The sequence below is a fragment of the Lytechinus variegatus genome, chromosome 9 (genome assembly GCF_018143015.1).
Source record: "Lytechinus variegatus isolate NC3 chromosome 9, Lvar_3.0, whole genome shotgun sequence".
NCBI lineage: Eukaryota > Metazoa > Echinodermata > Echinoidea > Temnopleuroida > Toxopneustidae > Lytechinus > Lytechinus variegatus.
In genome coordinates this window covers 1,698,635-1,725,391 of record NC_054748.1, presented here as the reverse complement: position 1 = coordinate 1,725,391, position 26,757 = coordinate 1,698,635, and the positions used below count along the sequence as shown (strand labels likewise).

The 26,757-nt window shown below is 36.0% G+C and overlaps 1 protein-coding gene across 1 annotated transcript in view; it reads left to right on the top strand.

Moving 5' to 3' along the window:
- The window catches only part of LOC121421730, a 30,726-nt gene extending 9,763 nt beyond the window's left edge, over positions 1-20,963 (top strand). The window contains exons 11-21 of the mRNA XM_041616513.1: positions 696-908; positions 1,287-1,358; positions 1,966-2,037; positions 3,433-3,504; positions 3,875-3,946; positions 5,363-5,434; positions 7,031-7,102; positions 9,143-9,214; positions 9,707-9,778; positions 18,804-18,875; positions 19,617-20,963. Coding sequence (XP_041472447.1) covers positions 696-908; positions 1,287-1,358; positions 1,966-2,037; positions 3,433-3,504; positions 3,875-3,946; positions 5,363-5,434; positions 7,031-7,102; positions 9,143-9,214; positions 9,707-9,778; positions 18,804-18,875; positions 19,617-20,706 — 1,951 coding nt within the window. The 3' untranslated portion in view covers positions 20,707-20,963. The remainder of the gene's footprint in view (positions 1-695; positions 909-1,286; positions 1,359-1,965; positions 2,038-3,432; positions 3,505-3,874; positions 3,947-5,362; positions 5,435-7,030; positions 7,103-9,142; positions 9,215-9,706; positions 9,779-18,803; positions 18,876-19,616) is intronic.
- Positions 20,964-26,757: the final 5,794 nt, after the last annotated feature.

The following is a 26,757-nucleotide window of genomic DNA, read 5'->3' as shown; positions in this document are numbered from 1 at the left end:
AAAGTTCATTGACCCTAAATGACCTTTGACGTTGGTCATGTGACCTAAAACTCATGCAGGATGTTCAGTGATACTTGATTAACTTTATGTCCAAGTTTCATGAACTAGGTTCATATACTTTCTAAGTTATGACGTCATTTCAAAAACTTAACCTCAGGTTAAGATTTTGATGTTGATTCCTCCAACATGATCTAAGTTCATTGACCCTAAATGACCTTTGACCTTGGTCATGTGACATGAAACTCTAATAGGATGTTTAGTAATACTTGATTAAGTTTATGGCCAAGTTTCATGAACTAGGTCCATATACTTTCTAAGTTATGATGTCATTTCAAAAACTTAAGCTCAGGTTAAGATTTGATGTTGACGCCGCCGCTGCCACCGTCGCCGGCGCCGTCGGAAAATCGGCGCCTATAGTCTAACTCTGCTATGCAGGTGAGACAAAAAAATGTCTTATTACAAGAAAAAAAAGATTTCATGCACCAAACACGAATTTCCAGTTACTTTACCAATGCATGCAAAGTTATAGTAAGATTGGGCCCACAGATGTTGTCATAAGTCTGCTGAATGATTTATTTTCTTCCTTTTGAGGAGAAGCAGTGCACAGATGTTTTAAACAACAGTTTTACTTTGATTACTCGGATGGTCGGCATGATTAGCACCTTTTCTTCATTTTTCATTATCCGATGAAACAGGAGTCCAGATGAGCATGCGCAGACAAATCTTGCTGTTCCTGAATTGATAGAGGCACTAATGGATCCGATAAATGAACTGGAGTACACTACCACTGATGTAGATACCGATGCAGTCATTGCTTTAGACAGACTCGCTACACTCTTGACCAATCTGGGAGGTCTACGTCTCCTTCCTCAACATATATACGACCGTCAAAAGCAAGCCTCACTCGTGTAAGTCTACACATATTCCTTTATTAACGACCTATGACATAATATTGAAGGAATATATTTATCACAAATATTACGTAATTTGAAATGACAGAACACCTAACAGTAGCATATAAACGACGTTCAACAATCATTTTTTTACATAAAAATAGTACTTTGGTCTGTATAGATATCGGCTAATATCTTGTTTTATAATCACTCCACTACTTTCAGTGGGCACATGGAGAGTATTTAAAAAAATAGACTGACTTTAAAATGTTGTTTACTACCTGCAAAAGGTAATACTTTCAAAAGTTATGAATAAATCATATCGTGGTGTTCACCAGTCGCATCAAAGAAAAATCGAGTAACCCATTTGTTTACATGATTATGCCTCCACAGAGGACTGTATGGCTTGAATTTACATTACGTGGAAGACAGTGCCTTTACCGGATTCCCAAACCTTCGTAGTCTGTAAGCATTTCCCTCTGTTGAAGATTAAAATTGTTTCGATTAGTTCGCTTTCAGTCTTTACTTATGAAAATTCATATTACTATGTTTCTATCGATATTATAATAATGGTTTTAATAGCCATGGTAGCAATAACAATAATATTATTCAATTATGTGCGTAGATTCGATAATCGGGAGCTCTATAATAGTTCCCCCATGCGTGCTTATTTGTAATAGGCTGAGCTATATCGTGTCTGCGTGAGGATGTGTGTCTGACCGCGGGTGCTGGGGTGTGTGTAGTAAAGTGTGAGCATGAGGTCTGCTGTATCTAACATTACGCATTAGCGATTTTGTGTTCTAATGTTCCATCATGTAATTTATATGTTTAAACATGATGCGACAAAAAATTGTGTGATTTTACAAGACAAAATAAATTCGATCACCTGGAATTACTACCACTAGAACGGAAAACAGTTTTACGTCCGACCCTGGACGCCTTTTTTTCAGGTCGTCTGAACTAGAGTTAGTACATGTATTATGGAGTTTTTCTCCTATAACTTGGAAGGAGAGGGTACAATGCCTCTTTTATAATTAAGAATCATATTGTCTTCCTTATACACTTTGTATAGAATATTAAAGGAGAACGTCATACGAGAGATCAAGAAAGGAGCTTTCACTGGTTTGCATCTATTACAGTATTTGTAAGTTATTATTATTTGGCTTTTTTTGCTTCTGGCTTAGTCCGTTTATACCAAGTAAAACATACATTGGGAGATAAACTTCATGTAGTACAAATCAAATGAGAGACATAGTCCATTAATGCCTGGTCCCACTGGCCGACGGATACAAAACGTATTCGTAACGAATACAGCGGACAAGCGAAATAAGCCAGTTCGTAGTTCCTTTCTGCGCATGATCAAAAGATTCTACGCATGATCAGAGGAAGGTCATTTGTACTAAAGTGAGATGGTGGTTTAAAAATCTAATGAGATAAATACCAACTCTGATGTCTTGATTTTTCATATATTCTTTTGAATAGTGGTATTCATTTATATCCACAAAAAACGACAATGCGTCCACGAACGACTGGTATTTCAAAGTTTGCCAAGCACACTGTGCAACATGCTATGATATTCATTCAAAGTATGAATGCAACAAATACCTTCATAAAGTGTTCATTGGTGTGCTATTCTAGTCACCTGGGCTATTCGATTTCTTCATCCTGCTATGTAAGGCAAGCTTACGTAATATCTTGCTTTGAAATCTGCCTATCATAATGAAAGAAATGAAAGGTCATTTGACCAAAATTGTCCATGAAGTAACTACGAACTGGTCTATTTCGGGGTGGCTCCGTCGGTTTTTCATCTGCTCCAAACAATAGCGTATGAAATGCGTATGCAGAGAGTAACACACAACGGACACATGACGTTTTCCAATGGACGGCAAGATTCTTTTTCCATTTATATCCTCTCTGCATTTGTAAATCCAGTGGGACCAAGCCTTTATATACTGTTGCATGGTCAGGAACTAGGTGACGTCACTATAACAAACTGTATTAAGCGCATGAATTCTTATCCATGTAAGCAAATCAATGGATATATTTACTTGATGATCTCAGTTTTAAAAAACAATTTTTCTTAATCTTTTGAATATTATGTTATTTCGTTCTCCTCTGATAATAACCAGATGCGCCTTAAAGTCCCCTCTCCTTATTCCCAAACCAAAAACTTAAATCATGAAAAAGTCATTTCAATATTATGGTCCGTTCCTCGTGAATAAGCTTCCCTCTAATCTTAAAAATTCAACATCCCTTCAAGTATTTAAAACCGAATTTAAATTCTTTCGGCTAAAGCCTTAGTTTTAGACCCACTTGGATTTTTTTTGCACTTTATAGGAATACGTTTCGTAATGTTATTTTCTTTGTATGATTGTACCTTATTTATATGTCCATTGTAAAATATGCATGTTCTTTTTTCGTTGCAGGGCCTCTTTCTAAATCAGTTCTATAACTGAAAGGGCTACCCTGTGTAAATAAAAGTGAAATAAATGAATAGATCACCATTTTCCGTTAGCAACTGACCTTTTTTTCTCGGTAGGAATGTTCGGCAAAATGAGATCTTCCTAGTGGAAAATGGTTCATTCGCCGATTTAAGGAGCCTTTTGTTCATGTGAGTATAATAAACTGGATTGGCTGACTATTTCATACTTACCCTGTGGGACTGTTGCCCCATCCCCTTTGTATTATGCTTTAAATTATTTCGCTTGCTCATGTGCTCTCAGTAATTATAGAAATGTTCCCAAAAGATATGGATAAAACCCTCAAAAGCATCGAATCTTCATTGCAACAGTCCATTAAAACATTTTCTCGAGCTTAAAAAGGGTATACAGAGAACTAATTTATGAATAAAATGTAATGATTATAGATATGACATGGTACTTGTGTCTATTTAAAGATGTATATATATATATATATACATATATATATATATATGGTTAAATGCATGTATGTATGCGATTATATTTTTGTTTTAATTCAAGGGAATTCGGCTTCAACAATTTGGTCCAATTGCAACCTGGTGCGTTCTCCGGTTTGATTAATCTCAGAAGCCTGTAAGTAAATCCAAACATTAAGTTCTAAAAGAAAATGAGCATAAGGTATCGATCTAAGCATGATATCAGAGCGACTCTCTCAAATTTTGTATCAGCCCAAAATATATTTCATTTTGTCTTAAAACAATGCGAATATATATATATACATATACATATATATCCACTTGGTATGGGATTGGTTGAGGATTCCAAAAAGTGCTCAGTGCCGGGGCAGAGTAATTCATACCTGGGTCAGTTCAGTCCACTACCGTCGGTTTCACGCTTTCGGCGATCTTCAGGAAGACTGATGGTTTGACGATTTGGTTGTGTCTGCGTGTTGCAATGTGTTGTCACACCTATTTTTTTTTTTTTTTTTTTTTTTGGGGGGGTCTTGGCCAGTGTCTGTAGCGGCACTTTGATATTATTTCTGATCTATTGTTAAGGCACTTTTTGCTATTGGTGATAATGACGTATTTCTCTTCTCGGCAGAGATTGCAGAGTGCACTCTTTCTTAGTGTTGGACTTCTTCTCTATCCCCCACGTTAAATCAAATTTTGTATTTGCTTCCTTTAGTTTCCATATATTCTTAGAGAGTTGAGTTTCATTTTTGTATTTTTGGTGTTCATTGATTTGATGTGATTTCTGTATCTGTCGTTGAAAGTACCCCAGCAAGACCATAGTAGCATTTTCCCCCGTTTCCGTGTAGGATGCTGGCTTTGTAGACGAGGGCCCTTGTAGTGGGCACTGTGTTTGTACACGACAATTACATTTCTGCCTCGGCTCCTCTTCTATAGTCTTGGCTTGTTTGATGACTCTCTGGTTGTGTTTTTTTTTTTCATTACTGCATCCATGTTTCTCATGCAGCTATAGCTGACTTTAACTGCATTTTTGTTGAATATTTGATGCAGTTTTTACCCTTCGGGAAGTGTTTGTTTATTAGTTTCAGGAATTTGCCGCCCACGTTTGTCGTAACCTCTGCGTTGTAAGGGGGTTAAACCATGTGATTTTTCTTTTCCTGTTTCTTCTTCTTTTTGGCCCCCTTCGTTCGCATTTTTGTTCTTCATACCCTTTCGAAGCCGCTATTTTTTAGAGCTTCGTCGTATGGGGGCGCTGCTACCTTGAAGATGCTTTCATTCGACGATAGACTTGATATTCTTTTTTTTTTGACAGCTAATGGTATCTGCTCGAGTATCGGACATGTCGGAGGGGGTGGTTTGAGCTCTTGTGTACGTATGTCGTTTGGTTTCCTGTAGGGCCGGAACTTACGTTGTTGAGGTTAAGGGTACGTCCAGGTAGTCGACGGTCTTAAAGTTGGTTTGGAACGTAATGCGTAAGCCCATCTGATGAAATGTTTTAATTAATTAGAATATATAGCAGGAACATTTTTTCGTCATCACTACTTTTTGATTAACGTCCTTTATGTTTTAACATTAACAGGGGTCTCTCCAACAACATGATTCGACGGATAGAAGAGAAACTTTTTGGCGGTATGCAGAATTTACAATTTTTGTAAGTAGTCCCAGACTTTCATCGAGCAGAGGGATTAAATATACACACATACACGCACACCCTCACACTCACACACACACACACAGAGGGGGTTCCTATCTATAAATGCCTAGCCATTTTTTGTCGAATGACACTATTTTATTTTGAGAAGAAAATAAGTATGCAAATAATTTGCCTTTGCTCGCGATTTGATTCCATACGGGGCAACAAAACACAAAGGAAATATGTCCAAATAACACGTCTTCTTTAAGGTTTAAACATTACGTATAAACTCAAGTCAGTTGGCATGGTAACACACAGCAATCATTAATTGTTACACTGCACTGCCTCACAATCATGCAGCCCCTACACACGTTCATCTTTTGTGTCTAATGTTTATACTGAAGTCAGGTCCTCCCCATCCGATATTTAAAAAAAATACCTACTGGAGGCTGGGAAACTTGATGCCTCGAGGAAATTTCAAACTGCCATGGCTTTATACGTGCACACGTCACTACAGAGGCGGAATAATAGCATGCAGCGCTTAGAATCATTTGTATTAAGCGCAATATTATTTCTGCATATTGTTAATATTATCATGATAATGCGAGTTCCCCAGTGTGATTAATTCCCATGATATCCAACTAGTGATCAAATGCACGCTTTGAATCGATTTTTACTAATTACATAGTTTAGCACCTGACTTATTATTTAATAAAGCTAACACTTGTCTTTCTCAAAATTTTACCGACCACTAAAATTATCATTACCCGCAACGTTCTGTAAGTAATCATACTGCACAAGCGGCGTTAAACACACTTGTGTGTTAAGTCTTGGCGATGGTGATGATGATGCAACGTATTTGTATGGCGCAATATATCTGCCAAAGACATCCAAAGGCGCATTTTTGGAGGAGCCAGCCAATCTGGGTCGCCTAGAAGGGCGCGCACTCAGAACAGTGACCAGCAGGTCTCTCTTCCCGATGTATAACTGGTTGGGGGAATGCAGTTGCATGTCTTCGTACTTAGATAGTCAAGATGTATATATCAAGATGTGAAGGGTTTCATTATATTCCATTTTAACACACCTTTTCAACAATTTACATTACGATTTTTTAATAAACACATTTTAGTATTAACTCTCAAAATAATTTCTTTAGCCATTATGTTTACTAACTGCATGTAGGAATTCGACATCATTGCCATCTGGATTCACTCACTGCAGTCTTGCCTTATTTTGGTGCAAGTCCAAATTTATATCACTGCAATGAATGCCTACTGATTATCCAAGCTTGAAGTCTTGCAACATATCTAGGGCATCAATTTTTTGGGGAAGAAGATACTCTTTCCAGACATAAATAATAATCATGCGTTTATGACATGTTTTTGTTAAATTGAGAATTTATTCGGTGTCAACGTTTTGTTTCATTCACTCGAAATAATGCAAATGCATTTGTTATGGAATGATCAGGTCAACCACAGAATACAAAACTAAACTGATCTAACGGATTTAAAATGTCCTTATGATACCTTTATATGCATAGTCGTTCTTACGCTAGAATTAATTAAAACACTTGCTGTAATCGTTATTTGTATTGTTTTTATTTCTCAAAATTAGACATCTTCAGTCAAACAATATAAGTGATATTGAAGTGGGATCATTTTCTGATCTGCAGAATCTTCAGTTATTGTAAGTTCAATTTCTTCTGTTATCAAGATATATTAGTTAAGGGATTCGGGAAAGGACTTTCGAAGCGTATGTGGTTCGGGCCGCTTAACAGGCATCAAAATTTGATGGTTTTTCAAAGGGTGTGAAAAGTCTGTAATCCCCGAACTATGGCTTCTTAGCCAGGAGAAAATCATATTTGTATTGTAATATCTGTGTTTTTTAAGGAAAACGAAATCTTTAAGAAAGATTAAATTAATTAAAAATGACACACATTTGAATGTTAAGAAACTGTTTAGTACTTGTAATAGATCAGATGTTCCTACAGGCACAGTTCTGCACTATTTAAACTATTTTGGGGGAAATTTTTCATTCATTCATTTATTTATTTATGGAAATATTTACTTATTATTATATATTTTTTTTTTTGGGAGGGGGCTATGGAGCTTGAGAAATTTTCGACGTTCTTTATCCAATGCAATGAAAATGACCTACTGTGGATTGCCGCATACTGACCGAGAAGCTTATCCCTTCCCCCTGTTATAAAACACACACATATATGTATGTGTATATATATATATATATATATATTAATGTGTGTGTGTGTGTAAAGCTTTACATGTACAACAGGGGCTCGCCCTAACAACTAACCCGTCTCTGTGGTCTAGTGGTTAAGGCACCGGCGTTCAAAGCTGGGGGCCCGGGTTCGATTCCCGGCAGAGACATTTTTTCGGCATCACCAATTTTTCCAAAGGGTAGATAGCTCTGGGGAACCTTGATTTAAGCTACGACTACCATTGTTCTCTTCATCCATTTCTTTACAATATATATATAAATATATATATATATATATATATATATATATATATATATATATATTTCTAATATCATCCAGTAAGCGTAGCGACCGAGTGCAAACAAATAACAGTTTAAAAATGCTTTATAATTGTTCATCTATGCTATGCACCAGGGCCTAATGGAAATAATAGATGGAATTGAGTCATTCAACGATAATGAGGGAGGGGTAACGATTTGTCATTAGGATTGTTTCTCCGCCAGACGGGGTTTTTTATGGTGAAAAGGTATATAGTAGAGCGGAAAATCAGAACAATTGTGCAAATTATGACTAAGGTTTGAAGCTGTCACAAGTATTATAATATGCCGTAAGAGTTATTACAAAGATGGGAGGTAACTTTAGAAATTACATTTTGGCCGTTGCCTTGACAACGGATTAACTTAAAAAAACATACATTCCAATGGAAATGCTAAATAAACATGGTAAGGATGACAAAAAATATAATTTTCGAGCGTCCAATTGGATACAAATGAAATTCAGAAAAAAGTAAGATCACTAAAATACTTCTAATAGGTCTGTTGCTATGGTAACGGCTATTCCCTTCCCCGAAAAATAAAAATTTGATACAATTTTCTTTTTATTCTGTTTTTTCTTAATTTGCCTTAATTTCAGAGAGCTTAACAACGAAATGTTGGTTGCTATATGGATTAAATAACACCTTAAGCCATTGCCACGACAACCAAATAGCATCTAATATACGAAAATTACATGGTTGACAATACAATGGACAGGTGGAAAATACAACATATGCTTAAATTTTCACCTACTCATTTGCGAAAAAAATTACAGTAAATTTTCTGCATGGTTTCTTTAGAAAAAAAAATATATATGCACGAGCATGTTCTAAATAGCGCTTAAGGGCAGAAACAACTTTCTCCAAAGTTAACAAAAATGGAAAAGAAAAATCACCTTTTTTATCGGAAGGGTCTAAAGTGGATCTAACCCCTATTGCAAACAAACTCTTCATATACATATATAACACAAAACAAATCTAGTTAATGCTTTTTTTTGTCAGTCAAAATTTGAATTAAGAACCTAGCATTTTCGACGATCCTTGGCACACTTTGTACCGATTCACGATAAGTGACTAGTATGATGACAAGCAAAGTGTACACAAAATGCAGTTACAAAAATGTTACACTTTACCATACATTACCATGTAATTCAGAGCCTCAGTCTTCGTCCCTTTTTTTATTTCTTCTAAACAGAAATCTGTCGTCAAATTCCATTCATCTTTTGAAAAATGGGGTATTCTCTGGACTCTCGTCTCTTCGATACCTGTAAGTGTAACATGATACTATGAATACATTGTAACAAAACTGTAATTTTAATTTGTAACGTTTCACACCTTTCCCTTGAAGAATCATCCGGCCAAGTTACTGCAAACTGCTTCGAAAGGTCATCCGGCTGATAAAGCGTCATGGATTGGACGCAAAACTTCCTAATAAAGAATGTACAAAGTAATGTCACTTTTTGTAACCTTTTAGCTCTTATCACAAAGTATTATACCTGTATTTTAAAGAACATTCATAGAATCAACACTCATAGAGTCAATATTTTTTGACGGATCAGAAAAGGTTGCATAAAGAAAGCCGACAAGTTTACAGTAAATCAAAGAACATAACAAATACAACGTCCCTGCTTCATACCCTCCATGACATTCTTGATACCCCCCCCCCCGCATTTCATTAGAACCAATCCTTATTCCATGTTATCCATGTTAGAGAGCCGATTTATGTGGGATTTTTTTCTCTCTCTCTTGTTTTCATTAGTGACCTGATAAACAACCATATCCAGTCGATTGATGGCTTTACATTTGGAAATCTTGGGTCTCTTCAATTTCTGTAAGTAATCATACTGCACAAACGGCGTTAAATATAGAGAAATAGCAACCACTGTATGATTTGGGAGACAGTTGCCAAGTGATAGTCAAAGTAGAAAAACCGGTAGCAGCACGCACGGGGGGGGGGTGATCGTTCCTTTATAGTAGTAGTAGTGGCAGCAGCAGCAGTAGTACAAGTAGTAGTGGTGGTAGTAGTAGTAATTGTAGAAGAAGAAATGGCAGTAGAGGATATGGATGCGGTGTAGTATTACTACGTACATATAATAGCATTAGGAGCCCGGGGGGGGGCACTCAGTATATAATGCATAGTGGGTATGTGACCCCCATATATGACCCCCATTTTTACACCAAAATTTCCGTTCCAAGGCATAGTATTTTTGTCTTATTGAGAAAGAAAAACAAAGAAAGCCGCTCCAAGGCATAGCATTTTGTTCTTATCGAGAAAATGAAGAAAGAAATACGCTCCAAAGACGCATTGATCTGCTGCAATTCTGGTGAAAAGCGGCCGCCGAGCGCTGTCCGACCATCGTCTCTGCGCTAGCTCACACGGCGGAGGCCGCGCTAGCTCCATCATGCACGCATGCCCGTTCCATAAGCATGATAAGGGTGCATACGCACGTACTCACGCTGGCGATCCATTCCAAGGACCCCCGTTTTCACAAAATTGTAGTTCCGAAGCCAATTCCGAGGACCCTCCTTTTTACAATAAGCCCGCTCCAAGGCCCCCGTTTTTTGTCCCGCCCGCGGCACAGCCCTACCACCTTTTTGGTGCAGTGCCCCCCCCCCGGGATTAGGAGCAAGAGTGGTAGTTGTATGACATGTAGTAATACTTGGGTGTGTGGCAGTTATGCTAATAGCGGGAGTTTTGATGTGGTGGCGGTGGTAGTACCAGTAGTAGAAAGTGAAAGTCGTATAAGTAGTATTAGTAGCAGAAGGAGCAGCATTAGTATTATTAAAAATGGTAAGAGTGGTAGTAGAAGGATGGGTTCAAGAAGTAGCAGAAGTAGAGTTGGTAGTCGTAGTGGTCGTAATAGCAGCAGCAGTGGGAGTATCTGCACTGATAGAGATGGCGGTAGTTGTTTTAGTACTGGTAGTGCTTATTATGGTGGTGTTAGAAGTAGTGAATAAGTAGTACCTAGAATCAAGAATGATTACTTTCAACAGCTCCAAAGGTAACCTAGGATCCCCCCCCAAAAAAAAAAAAAGTGCGAGGTTCCGCGGGTTAAATTAATTAAATAAAGATATTAGTGGTAAAGATAATAGTAAAGCGAAAGAAGTAGTGGGATGTTTGGAAGCAATTGTAGGACACTATTAAAGCAATAACATGATTATTTGAAATATTTGCCAGTCTTATATATACATCTCTATATAAATGTATATATATATATTTGAGATCAGTAGTATGGAGAGGGCCGTACCCGTGTTTGTCAAGCTTTCGGACACATGCCCTTCATCAGGATCGTAGGGTTCGTTAGTATAGTATTGTTGACAGTAAAGTTATGTGTGATCTCAAACTGATCTCAAATATAATTATGAAGGAGATCCGTACAAGTACATCGCCAAGGTTGATCACATCTATATATATATATATATATATATAAGCATCTTGGTTTTCCACGTATTGGCAATAAAAAGACATCAGGAATGCGAAACAAATTCACGAGTAATGCAGTTTTTGTAATGCCAACAATTAAGTTCTTTTATTAACTCTCCAAATTTTCGGTAGACCTCTACCTTCTTCAGGGAAGATTCGTGAATTGTGACAAGTTTGAATGACAGTTGTTTTTATTAAAGCGTGCGCGATCTCAGCGGGACTAGTGTAACTGCTGCTAGGTGCGCAAAATGCTGTTATTAATGTATATTGCGCGCTTTTTGGTAAAATATCATTAATGACGTAAGTTACGTAATATACGTAACAATAAAAGAATATGATTTAAGTTTTGTAACAATGAAAAGATTTCGTAATAATAAGAGTGTCTAGCTGAGATCGCGCACGCTGCACATTGCATAGAGAGATCATAAGAAACATGAAAGCTGAATTAAGAGAATTAAGGCAAAGGGGAGAAAGATAATGGTTATTTATAGAATGTAAATGGGTTGAGCCAAGACATATCCTTGTTGAGGCCGTTTTCAAACGTGCGGCTTTTGACAATATGTCTCAGCTCAGCCCATTTCCGTTCCTCTGCCGATCTGTATCCTCCGCCGAAGATGCAGACTTTGATATCTTTGACAGAGTGATTAGGGAGGTTGAAGTGTTCGGCCACAGGAAAGTCCTTTTTGTTTTTGGTGATGGAGCTTTTGTGGTTATTGAATCTAGTGCGAAATTTGGTGCTAGTTTCACCAATGTAAGAGACCCCCGGGCATTTGGAACACATTATGCAATATAAGACATTCTGTGCGTCACATGTGTGGTTAGGGGGGTGGACAGTAAGGGACTGAGAAATTTTTACTGTGCTGTCGGTAGTTAAGTGAGTGCACACTTGGCATCGTGGCTTGCCACATCTTTTGTTGCCTTTAGGGGGCGAAGGCTTGGGCAGTTCGCTGCTTACTAGTAGCTTTCTAATGTTTGGGGGCTGGCGTTGCGAGTGAAGGGGAGGATCGCCCATAGCTGTTGAGAGTTTAGGGTCAAGGTTGATATTGGCAGACCATTCCCTCTTTGTGGTATTGGCAAACCTTTTGGCCTGGGGATGGTACGTAGTGACAAGAGGGATCCTTTCATTATTCCCTTGTTTTGGTTCTGCAGATAGGAGATCCTCTCTTGATTTATTTCTAACCTGGGCAAGGGCATGGTGGACAAGTCGAGGTGGGTAGCCTCGTCTGATGAAAAGTTCACAGAGGTTCGCAGCGTCAGCCTCAAACACTTTGGGGTCTGATGTGATACGTTTGTACCTTAGGAGTTGGCTGTACACAATTGATTTCTTTGTGTGGGATGGATGGAATGAGTTATACTCAAGATAAGAGAAGGAATCGGTTGGTTTGATGTATACACTAGTACTTAACGAATCATCATTCTTAGAAACATTGACATCCAGGAAGTGGATTTTCTCTCTTGAGCTCTCAATGGTGAATTGAATGTTTGGGTTGTGGGCATTGAAAGCATTGTGAAACGATGCCAGATCGTCCTCGGTATGGGGCCAAATCATAAAGATGTCGTCGATGTATCTGATGTACAATGACGGTTTGAGACTACATTTGGAGAGAAAATCCTCTTCAAGGACAGCCATGTACAAGTTAGCGTACGCTGGTGCCATCTTTGTACCCATTGCTGTACCTTTGCACTGAAGGTAATACTTCTCATTGAATTCAAAGTAGTTGTGTTTAAGAATGAAATCCACCATGGAGGATAAGTCCTCAATTTCCTGATCGGAAGTACCCTGCTTTTTAAGAAATGTACGAAGGGCTTCTACACCATGGTCGTGGGGGATGTTGGTATAGAGGCTCTTAACATCCATGGATGATATACCAACATATAACAATAACAATTATAATAATTATAAATTATAACAATAACAACATATAACAATTATAACAACTATACCAACATCCCCCACGACCATGGTGTAGAAGCCCTTATTCGTACATTTCTTAAAAAGCAGGGTACTTCCGATCAGGAAATTGAGGACTTATCCTCCATGGTGGATTTCATTCTTAGTCGTTAATAAAAGAACTTAATTGTTGGCATTACAAAAACTGCATTACTCGTGAATTTGTTTCGCATTCCTGATATATATATATATATATATATATGTAGTTGCAGTCAATCAATCAAACATAGCAGACATGCTTTTACGGGAGTGATTTCGTTTATACTGTATTTTCTTTGACTCCGTGAAAACTGTAATTAATAAAATACAGAGATGGAAGCCTATCAATACCATGAAACTTGACTAAGCTCTTTAAATTAAATGATATCATTAAATCAAGCTTCCTCAGGTCCATGCTATAATAAATCTCTTATAACATCTCCATAACTAAAATATTGGACGTGACCCATGGGCATTTCATCACAATTGCCCTATATGACTTTATAAATAAACCCTTAAAATGCCCCTTACTTGTATTTCATGAATTATCCTAAACACTTCTATTATAGCTAACTGTTCACAAATTAACTCACTTCAATACTTGTTCCATACAGGTCGATGCTATATTCAACAATAAATCCATCCTTTTATCAAAGAAACTGTTTCATTACGACTTTCGACCTTCGTAAGCTATATAAACCAACATGAATTCATATATGTGGGGCATGTAACGCTACTCACCTGTACGAGTGTAATAAACTAATATTTGAACACATAAATGTCATATTAACACACGTCATTTCTAATAAATTATTCAATACGAGTGTAAACACTGACTTTCTTGCCTCTATTTTGTCGTTAAAGTTGACCGCAACTAAGGGATTACTTAGATTTTCTTCAATGTAATGGAAATATCGGGCATTTTATGCCTATCATCCAAACTCAAGATGCTGTGCCGCAGATGGCGTCTTAACTTTTTCGTTATCTCTGCCAAAATATATTTTGGTAGAGATTCCGCTGTTACAATATATATATATATATATATATATATATATATATATATAGCAACTTCCTGATTGCTGCAATTCACTATATGAGTGAGTTTAGGGACACCTCATCGCTTTGTCCCCGGGAAATATCAACTGTGCCTATGGCGGTTTACTAGACCGTATACCTTTATAATACATAACATGTTTCTTTCTATCTCGGTGGCCATGTGACGTGACGGGGTGTTCCATTGTTATTAACCCGTGAATAAGGTCATCACGTTGTCCATACATTACCCATTTCCAGGTCAGGGCATTTTTTGTTTTAATCATTCAATTCAATTTCAATTCAATTTTATTTATTTCACTTCCATCAAACAAAAACAAATTGTATACCATATATATAAAAATAAGTATTTGTATCCATGTGATCGTCCAGACTTTTATTGACAATAGTAAGGAAAATTATTGAGCATTGTGGGATTTTCCCTTTCTTACATCCACCAGCTTTTGCTGAATCAACCTGTATGCAGCCATTATGGCCCGTATTCTGAAGTCAGGTTTAACTTAGACTCAGGTTTAAAGTTGTGGTTTAAGTATGGGAAGCCAAAAGTATCAATTTTTTTATTAAGTTGTACGTTTCTTATGTTTACTGTGCTCTTTCCTGATTCATTGATGGTGAAGACTATAATCTATATATACTTAGTTGACAATTATGAATGATTTGAGAGCCAAATGAGCTGAAATATGACATCTCTACCGTTAGTGATTTATGTAACAATTGGCTGTCCATACTTAAACCTGAGTCTAAGTTAAACCCGACTTCAGAATACGGGCCTATGTGTATAGATATGTATAGGTCTTATGCAACCATGCATTATGTTGTTATACCACGCATGCAGTATATTCATTATGGCACCACCATTTGGTTATACATGATATTATGTGCTAATTTATCATCCTTTTCACGAACTATGTTTTCAGAGGTAATAAACCAATTCTGAGAAACTTGAGTTTAATTTCTAGATTTTAGAATGTACTTTTTTTAATACTAACACAAATTATCGATGAAGAAAATAAAAGACTCTGAAATTTTACGTGATATTTAACAATTGACATCCCATAAACAAATTTTAATTATTCTTTGATTCTGTATTGACTCTGACCTCTGAGACACTTCATGAAGTCGATGACCAATTATATCAATATATATAAATGTATTTTTTTCGACAGCATCGAAGCCTTCTTTGTTTTGTATCTTTATTATTACAGTGCCACTAATATTTCGTGTTTAAAAGGTTACTTCGCATACAAATCATGGCTGAGACACTCAGAAATTAGAGTGTTCATTACATTTCGATTATGAATATTCATTATCAGATTCCGGTTGTAGCATTTCGATTCTCCAATTATCGCCTCCATCATCATTGTCATTGTTATCATTGTCATCATCATCATCACTAACAGCAAAATCAATTTCACATTCATCCTTTATTAGTCTTTTTTTTAAACTTCATCATCTCTTCATCTCATCACCATTACTACGACAATTTTGATATTACGACACAGAAAATTTACACACAAATCACATATCATACCCATAATCTTAAGTTTTTGGTAGTATCAAATATTCCTCCTGAGTAATGACATGGACATTTTTTTCTATTTTCAATACAAACAATAAATCATCCGATAATAAATATTACTCAACTGAAGATTGAGATTTCTAGATTTAGAGACATGCTCGAAGTTTGAACAAACATTTTTAGTCATTGGAATCATTACTTTTCACTTTTAATAAACAATTTCAAATTTTCGATTATTGGTGTCACGGAAACATAGCTTCACAATACTTCACCTAACATATTCAGTTTGCAAAACTATAATCTCATAAGGCGTGACCGTGAAGAACAAAGAGGAGGAGGTGTAGCATTTTACATCAGTGAACATTTACAAATTCAAAGAAAGGAAAGAAATATCATTAAAACAGAGTGAAACTTCATTCATAGAAATCACGAAGCCAAAAGGCAAAAATATAATTATTGGATTGATTTATAGACCCCCTCATGATAAAGTAAATTTATTTTGTGAAGACCTTGAGACGTGCCTTCATACTATTAGAAAAGAAGAAAAACAAATGTATTTAATGGGTGATTTTAACATCAACCTATTATCCCAATATAATGAACACGATTTATTCCTACAAACAATGCATTCATTTGGGTATTATCCCCATATAGATAAACCGACCAGAATTGATAGTCATTCATCAACACTTATTGACAACATTTTTTCAAATATCTTAAACAGAGATATTACCAGCGGATTGTTGATATCTATATATCGAATCATTTGCCGTTTTTTTTTTCATTTTGCGATAATGATATTCCAAAAGAAAATATACTCAAATCGACAATGTATAGAAAAGAATCTCCAAATAACATTGAATCGATTAAAAGGGATCTTGTAATTAAAGAATGGTTGGATGTATTTCATGAGTCTAATTCAAACATTGCATACACAAATTTAACAATAAATTGCAGACATTTTACGAGGAAAATTTTCCTCTGATATCACAGGTCAAAGAAAGAAGGCAAAAGTGCCATGGATTTCCAAAGCAATTTTAAGATCCATACGTGCCCGAAATAAACTTTACAAGGCATTTTTAAAGAACCATTCTATTCAAAACAAAAATAAATACAAAACTTATAGAAATAGACTCACCAATATAATTCGAGCTTCTCGCAAATTTCTCTATTCCAAGAAGCTTTACAAAGTCAAATCAAACATGAAATCAAAATGGGAGATTGTAGATGACTTGATTGACATAGATGACTTGACATAGATGACTTGGCAAGAAACTCAAAATATTACCCAACGATAATTTCACAGCTCATGATGTTGCGATAAATTAAGAAGATGTAACTGATACCTTTAATTCCTTTTTTGTTAACTTAGGATCCTCATTGGCAAACAAACTTGACAGAACTGATGGAAATTTTTGAAAATTTCTTCCTACACCCATTAACTCTTCTTTATTCTTTAACCCAGCAAATGTTAAGGAATTAATTTAAATAACAAAAAATCGCAAATCAAGCAAATTACGCAAATCACAGGGAATTGATAGGATTATTACTCCCCTTCTATCATACACTATATTGCCTCTCCTATGTGTCATATTTTTAATCTGTCGATTAGCACTGAAATATGCCCTGATTCTCTACAAATTGCAAAGGTAAATCCTGTTTTAAAAAAAAGACAATCCGCATGAAATAACAAATTACAGGCCTACAATGTATTTCTATTCTTCCCAGCATTTCCACAATATTAGTTACATGTAAGATTATTTACAATAGACTTTTATAAGTTTCTAGATACTTTTCATTTTCTAAATTCAAACCAATATGGATTCAGAAAAGGACATTCGACTGATCAGGCGTTTATACAAATATACAATAAAATTACAAATGCAATGGCAAAAAAGAACATGTAATAGGGGTATTCATGGACTTAAGCAAAGCCTTTAACACTCTTGACCACCAGATATTACTTTAAAAACTTGAAAATTATGGAATTCGCGGAATTACACTATCATGGTTTAAGAGTTATTTGTCCAATAGAAAAAAATATGCAATCACAATAATATTCCTTCTGATTTTTAGTTAATACAATGCGGAGTTCCACAAGGATCAATCCTAGGCCCCTTGCTTTTTAAAAATAAATATCAGTGATTTGACTTCTGTAACACCTTTATTATCATTTGTATTATTTGCAGGTGACACTGACATTTTTTGATCACATAATAGCTTAGAAACTTTAGTAGATATAATTAACCGTGAATTACCAAAACTATCTTTGTGATTTAAGTGTAAGAAGCTTTCACTCAATATAGATAAAACAAACTTCATATATTTCAAGCATACACACTCACATGGTAACGAATTTCCTTACAATTTAAACATAAACAATATTCCTCACAAAAGGAAAAGAGAAACAAAGTTTGTAGGTGTCACAATAGATGAAAATTTAAATTGGAATAAACATGCACGTTGTATAACTACTAGTATTTCTAGAAACGTTGGTATACTTTACCAAATGAAAAACATAGTTCCACATACAACTCTTGTCATACTATACAATTCATTAATATTGCCTTATATACCGTATTGCAACATAGTATGGGCTACATGTGCAAAAACTAAAATTAATACAATATACTTATTACAGAAAAAAGTCGAATCTGTACTGATTCCCAATATTTATCACACACAAATCCATTATTCCATAAACTAAAGACTCTAACAGTATTTGACACAAATTCACTTCAAAGAAAACAATAAATCAAAGCAAATATATACCTCTGCCGTCTCTTCGATTTCGATGGCTACAGTGAGTAGATTTGACTTTATATTAGTGATAATATTAAAAAACCATGTATTATTGGACTCATTCTTAGCACAGCGTTGAAGCCTTCATGTACAGTATTCGTGTCTGTATTGATTTTATTTGTTATCAGGTTCTTCCTCGGTACTGAATTGGGAGCCGTGGATTCTAACGCGCTTGCTGGCCTCGACTTGGTTGAGAAAATGTAAGATTTTGTTTTGTCTAATTTATTCAATTCTTACATACACACATAACAAGTCCTAATATTTTCGTATATTGAGCTCGTTATCATGCTGACTAAAATGAATTCCAATGTATGCACCCGCCTAATGTTAAATACCATGCCTGATAAGCAAGTGGGCTGAAGAGGAAACCTACCTTATGCTTGCCGATTTTTTTTTCAACTGATTTTCTTTTTTTTAGCCTTAGACATTTATTCTTTAAGATCGAGAGCGTCCTTCCAGAAAGTCTACATGTTATGAAACGTAGTGATATCATGCTTTTGTCCCTCAACCCCCCCCCCCCCCTCCCCTTCAACAACAAAAACCTATTCTGCTCAAATACATTTAAGGCTCAGAAAGAAAATAAATACAGTGACTACCACATTTCTAAAACCAATCAATATATGATGACTCTGAATTGAAATATTATTATAATATTCGAGTTAATGGACTTATCGGTTTGTACAAAATCGTAATATCTGTACCAGACACGGTGCCTCAGTGGTAGAGCATCGTGAGCATGATAAGCGTGAGGTCGTAGTTCGAACCCAGACTTTACAAATTGGACCTTCTCTTTTACGCTCGACATTAAGGATGGAGAAGGATAATGATAACATGGGGTTTTACATGGCAGACTGTGAGAATGGCTCATAACAGCTTAAGTGGCCATTTTTAATATCGAAGAAATATGCTGACAAATGATTCCCTTTCTATTTTCTTCGCAGGTCTACGTCTGACAATCGTTTATGCTGTCTTCTAGTAGATAATACTGACTTTACCTGCGCAAGGACATCACAGACCAGTCCCTTGGACACCTGTAGCAGGTTATATCCAAACTTGGCCTTGAGGGTTTCAGGATGGGTCATGGGTTTATTGGCTATAGCTGGCAACGGCGCCGTTCTCTTTATCCGACTCCAGGATAGGAAAAAGAAACGGCCGAATGTCCAGAATACACTTATTGCTAGCTTAGCAATGGCAGATATTCTAATGGGACTATACATGATCATTATCACATCTGTCGATCTATACTTTGGAAATGAGTTTTATCTTAGCGCCCCTCAGTGGCGAGGCTCTCATCTGTGTCGGTTTGCTGGTTTCCTTGGCTTTCTTTCCAGTGAGACTTCGGTCTTAACCCTGACCTTGATAACAGTTGATAGGTTCATTTGCATCATGTTTCCATTTAGGCCAGACCTGAAGATTGAGCGCAAGAGTTCATTGATTCTTGTCGGTGCGATATGGGTTTTCACCATAATATTAAGTCTGAGTCTGGTAATCATTACATCATACAGACCGGATGTGTATGGCCTCTCCGACGTTTGCCTTGGTCTCCCTCTTCATGTCGAAGCTGCAGACACAGGGGTGTTGGAGATCACAGGAAATTTCTTTTTTGAGTATCAGGTAAATTTCGTAGTAACAGACAACAGCTCCAGGCCCCCATGGCTATTTTCCCTTATAATTTTCATTGGTTTGAACCTTGTTTCATTCACTTTTATCTTGATCTGTTACATAATGATCTTCGTCAAGACCTCAAGATCTTCAGCGAGAGTTCGGAAAAACAGCTCCAATAAGCGAGAGACCAGACTGGCTGTTCGTATGGCAATGATTGTTGCTACTGACCTCCTTTGTTGGATGCCTGTTATCATCATGGGAATCCTTTCGCAAACCGGCGCAGTCACCCTCCACCCTTCCCTCTATGCCTGGACAGTGATTCTCATCGTCCCTATCAATTCAACGATCAACCCTTTCCTATATACCTTCATCATTCACGTCGATGACCTCATAAAGAAACGAAGGAAGCAGAAATATGAAACCTAACTAAAGATGTAACCTATTGTTCAGGCAATCAAGGGCTAAAGATCCACCATTGCCTAAGTTTGATATGAGTTTGAAAATTTTTCAAGATTTACTGCGACTTGTAATTATACTCTTTGCCTGGTGTTTCCTAAGATTCAGTGAAAAAAAAATGAATTGACGACAATCCATGTGTTCCAGACCTTAGATTGTTGAAAATAAATATTTATTTGAATCACAACCTTAAAGGAGAGTGAAACCATTGGAACAAGATAGCTTGTGTGAAAACAGAAAAATCAAAGAAACAGATCAACAAAAGTTTGAGAAAAATCGGACAAATAATGAGAAAGTTATGAGCATTTGAATATTTGAATATTGCGATGACTAGTGCTATGGAGATAGCAAATTGGCAATGCGACAAAGATGTGTGATGTCACTGATGAACCCCTCAAAAAAATTTGAAAATCTGCGTTTGGTCATTAATATCTCCCAACTCCGAATGTTTCACAATGCATATTTAACATCATTCAGTAGATCATTTATTTCTCTTTAAAATGATACCATGCTTGTTATGATCATGGCATCATGAAAAGGGCAGGATTCAAAAGTATTGGATGAGGTCTGAATTGAAAAGCTGCAAAAGGAGCAGAAATTGTCATGAAGAGTCAATACAGGTATGTGTCAATAGAGATGAAAATCTATTCAAATCAAGCCCCTGCTTCTTCATTTTTTATGTTTTATTGTGGCTTATGTAGTGATGGTTCCGTGAGATAACATGTTTTGATTCGTGGTTTGAAATACCCATGCATGTTTGTTTGTTATGTGTTTGCGTGTGCAAAGGTGTTTATGATTCCATGTTAATGTTGATGATAAGGTGCATGAAAACAAAAGAAGAAACCGCTGAGAAACTTATATGTCACCACGGAAAAAGAATAGTGATATTGTGTCATTTTGCAACTTTTGAATTTTGACCTAGCCTCACATTTCAAGGCTCTGCACCTCCATGTGAACCATAATCATATCATATAGAGTATCATTTCAAAGAAAATTAAATGATCTATTCATTGATATTAATTACACATTGATATTTTTTAAAAACTGAGGAGCAATTATCGATCATATTAAAAAAACCGCTGAGAAACTCAGTCATCAACACAGAAAAAAGAACAGTGACTTTCAATATTGTATCATTTTGCAACTTTTGAATTTTGATCTTGCCTCACATTTCAAGGCACTGCACCTCAATGTGAACCATAATCATATCATGTACCGTATCATTTTAAAGAGAATTAAAGGATCCACTTATTAATATTATTTACACATTGATATTTACTAAAACAGAGGAGCGATTATCGATCAAAGTCAGATTTCCAAACTTATCTCAAAATTCCTAAAAGAAAGTGTTTTTTTATAATGACTTGGGGGTGGGGCTTGTTATTTCTTGGTACAAATATCACACACGGAAAAAGATATGACACTGGATCCATGGGTATCGATATACTTCAGAGAAAAATTATAATTGTCCAACATTTTTTTCCAATTTCACCATATTTTGAAGGCGGTCTTCTAGTACTTCCGATGAAACCGAAACTGACAGCTGTTCATAACTTTTTTTTGTATATGCGTTGCATTGTAGTTATTCATTTCGATATTCAATGTTTGTAACCGGTGAAATATAGTTTTACTATGGACAACGTACTAAATATTTATATTATATTGACAGGGATTGAGGGGTACATCAGAAATATTGACCAAGCTAAGATCATATTGCACGAGTCGCAGACGATCGGATCAATCGAATCTCTTTGTAAGACGATGCCCCAGGTCGCTTTCGTTAAGATTATACTTTCCTGTTCCATCTTTTTTGTTCAAAACAAATATTATAAGAGTCTCATTTCACATTGTTCTGTATTCATAAATGCAATACCGTTTCACTGACAGGGGCGAAATCGCATGCGTGAAAGAATCTTTTGCAGTCTATCAAATTGGCAAACCAGTATACGTAAAAGTATGATCGATTGGCATTTTTTTACTTCCAAGCGCTGCTGCTCATTGGTGGTGCCACGGGTAGGGTTTGGGGCCGGGCCCAGACCGCCTGATATGATTTTAAAGAAATGAAAAAGCAGGAAACGCGGAACGGGGAAAGAAAAATTGAAGGGAGAAGAATAATTCTATAAATCTGGGCTCTGCAATTGTATAACCGCTTTGTACAGGGTAATTCTATCTTAAAAATGAAAAAAATGTCACCTTGAAGTCGTGTTGGTCGTCTTGTTTCCCCATTTTTATGAATTGTTAGTGTTGTATATAAAACTAAAAAAAAAGTGTGATGTGCATTGAATTATTAACCATTAGGGTTGTATGTTTCATGAAGTATATATGTATTTTTCTCAATGAATATTACAATTACGTTTATTGTTGTACTTTGTATATGTTTGAGTGAAAATTCAGAAAATAATTGATTATTATGTGTTACTTCCGCCATATTTTATACGATCTTGTTACAAGTCCAGGGGGGTGTTTCACAAAGATTTAAGTATGACTTAGAGTCGCACTTAAATACCGAGTTAAGTACGGTATGAAAGGCTTGACCGCATTGGTCAGATCGTGTCATGAGGACGCGCACTAATGCGTATCTATCAATAAGTTCGCGCGTTGCATATCATGTACGCGTCGGCATTTAAGTACGACTTAAGTCATGCTTAAATATTTGTGAAACACCCCCCAGGAGACAGTCGATTGGGCTATAAAGATGGTATGAATGTTTTAATGTATGATTTGATAAGGCTATAATGAATTTGGTTTGATAGATATTCAGTTGTTTTATAGGTTGATTAAATGGTTGTTTATTTTAATTGATGAACTGACATATATTTTTATTGATCGTTGATATATTCAAGATTACTTTTCCTGTTCGTTTTGCCTTTCAAATTCGTTTGATTTTGTTCATCGCGTTAAATGAATATGCATTAGGTATATTATGTGAAATATGCATTCGGTATACAATGGTATATGTGGGTACACAGTTGGTTATCCCTGGCTTGATCCATGTAAAGTCTTGTATTGCATTCATTGATTGATATGCAATACCTTGATGATTTTATTGTGTAAGTATTACTGGTTGGGCGAAAACAAAAATCGATGTTAATGTGAATTTAGGCTGGTTGAATGAGTATCTTGGTGGCATCAAGAGGTACTTTCTTGAGACTTCAGAAGACCTGAATGCTCTGTATGTGGCACCCCCGGGGTTCATTGTAATAAACGGAGATTTACTATTAAAGATAAATACGACCGTCTCATAACCCATTTGTTGTTCTTATATGTTGTAACTTATATACCAAATATAAGCTACAGGATTTATTAGTTCTTGATTTTTTCACTATAATTAATATTATTTAATAGTAGTAGTGGTATTGTTATGATTACTATTGCCTAGTAAAAACTATTAACAGATTTTCCATAGAATTGTCGTATGTAGGGAATACTATCATTTATAGGAGGCAGTAAAGCTTTAATTCAAGGAAAGTAAACATTTATTTGTTCTTCCTTTGAAATTTCATCCATTTTCATATAAAGAACATAAATTATACAAAAGAGTGAATATAAATGTACTATTCAAACTATAGATACGGAAGAAAGCGTGAAACCCACACAATTAAATCGCTGTTTAAATGATGTATTAAAAGCTCTTAAGTTACTATTATTATAAACTTTTAAGCAGTATAAATGATTTAAACAATTACATAAGATCTTAAACGACTTGGTTTAAGTTGTTATACTGATTTCCAAGTAGATATACGATTTTTTAAACTGTTATACAGTGCGTATCCGAAAAGTTTACACTTTGAAAAAGCCCTGGGAATTAAAAAAATATGTGGATAATTTTTTTTCACATATAATCTTGGGTTTGGGTCTCATCTATCTAATGAAAGTAAAAGTTTTGACAGAATGTTACACTTGAGTGAGCACTGTCCATTTTTGTAAAGCTCGCAGAAATCTGTTTGCGCAGAAATGCTCGTTTTCACGCTGTGTCAAGGGGAAAGGGCGAAATCAAACTTACCCTGCGAAACATTTCTCATACATTTCCCTTGCACTTTTAGTCGATTGAAATATAACGGATACACTCCAGCATTTTGTAACAATTTTGCCACCCAAATTTAAATTTCAACACTTAGTAAGCACAACCTTTACCCGTTTGTGCGCCAGCTGGATCTGAGGATATAACTGAATCTGAACAAAAGTTTATATCAGACATCTCCAGCATTTTTCACTAAGTTTGTATCATTAATGTGGGCTTACATTTCATTTTTAATTTGATACTTGTTCCTCCCACTTTTCCCAAGCTTGACAATAATTAATAAAAGCCTTAGGCATTTTATGTAAATCATAGCTCAGTGTAAAGCAAATATCGTCAAGATGGCCTCGGTGTGTGGGGGAGTGGGGTGGGGCGCAATGTACTCTTCGAAGTGTTTTGGGCAAGGAAACAAGTTAAAAAAGGTAAAAGATATCATCAAATCAATTTACTAGCTAAATTCCACGTGTTCTTCCTGATTAAGTTCTACTTTCATTCGCATAACTATTTCCAACTTCTGCGCAAATCATTTTTCACTTACTTTTCAAAATTAAGTGGTGCTCACTCAAGTGGAAATATTTTTTTCGACAGTTATATCGTCATTTGCTTAAATGGATCTGTACCAATGTTAAAATGTGGAAAATCGTTATGATATTACAAACAAATAATTTTACAGGATTTTTTTCTAAGTGTAAACTCTTTTTTGATACGCACTGTAGAGTGCGTCCCAGAAAAAAAACGAAACCGAGATATATCATACTGAATCATAAATACAATAGGCAAGTGACCTACCATTGTAAAGCTTAGCATCTCCTCTTTTATCTGAAATTACATTATTTTTCATTCACGTATGAGTGAGAAGTGTTTTGAAGAGGGAATACCAAGAACTCACTTGGCGGGCTGTATCTGGGTTTAAATATGAAAACCACATTTTAGAAAGTTCAATATCTGCTGTTTAATTTGATACCTGAATTGCAGGAAATGGTAAAAAAAAATAAAGTTCTGGTCATTTGAAATAAAGCTTGAATTTCAATAATTTCAAAAAATGATGAGGTTTTATAGGCTAGCGTTCCGAGTCACTCGACACTCCGTTTTGTTGACGATTAGCCATGCATTAAGTGTTTTGTTAACCGTGCGATAGCTACTGTGGGAAAGCGGCGAAAACACGTTTATTTAATGAAATTATGGGAATACAAGCAGTGTTTCGAGGGGACAGAACTTTTCTACCTCTTGACCATTTTCTGTGATTAAGGTATCAAATAAAAGACCAGCAGATATTGACATTTTTAGGCATGTGGCTTTCTTTTTGAAATTCAGATACCCCCGCCAAATGAGGTTTTTGGTATCCTTTCTTCAAATTGTTTTTGCTCACTCATGCGTGAATGAGAAATAATTTGAGTAATTTCAGCTGAAAGAGGAGATTCTAAACTTTACAACTGTAGGTCGTTTGTCTATTGTATTTGTAATTAAGTTATGATAAATCATCGATAAATCTCGGTTTCGTTTTTTTTCTGGGACGCACTGTATAACTACTGTAAGGTTCTTAGAATACCTAGTCGTATAAAAAGTGAAACGATGCTGTTCAGAAAGAAACGTCTCGCGTCGGAATGCGACCGTTGTGCTATTTTGGAAGCGAACAGCTGCATGAATCGATTTAGTACCAGGTGGACAATTCTAAGCGCGTATGTGGGGAAAAATCAAATCTCGGGGCAAGCGCCAACAGTGCGCCAGCAACAAAAGAATTATGATAGCGAGTATATAAGAGCTCTGAATAATAATGATAACAGCAGTTAGTAGCGAACCTTTATTAGTCTATCTCGTCTTTATTCGTTCATTTTTTTACAAGTACACACCTCGTTACTAGGAATGCATGTATTATTTAAAATAACCTTCATTGCAGAATAAAAGAGGACTGTCGATATAACGACTTCCTCACGGGCATAGGCCGTGGCCGGCGATCGAACTCATCCGAGGCAGTTTTGTATTCCTCTTTGAAATCGATTATT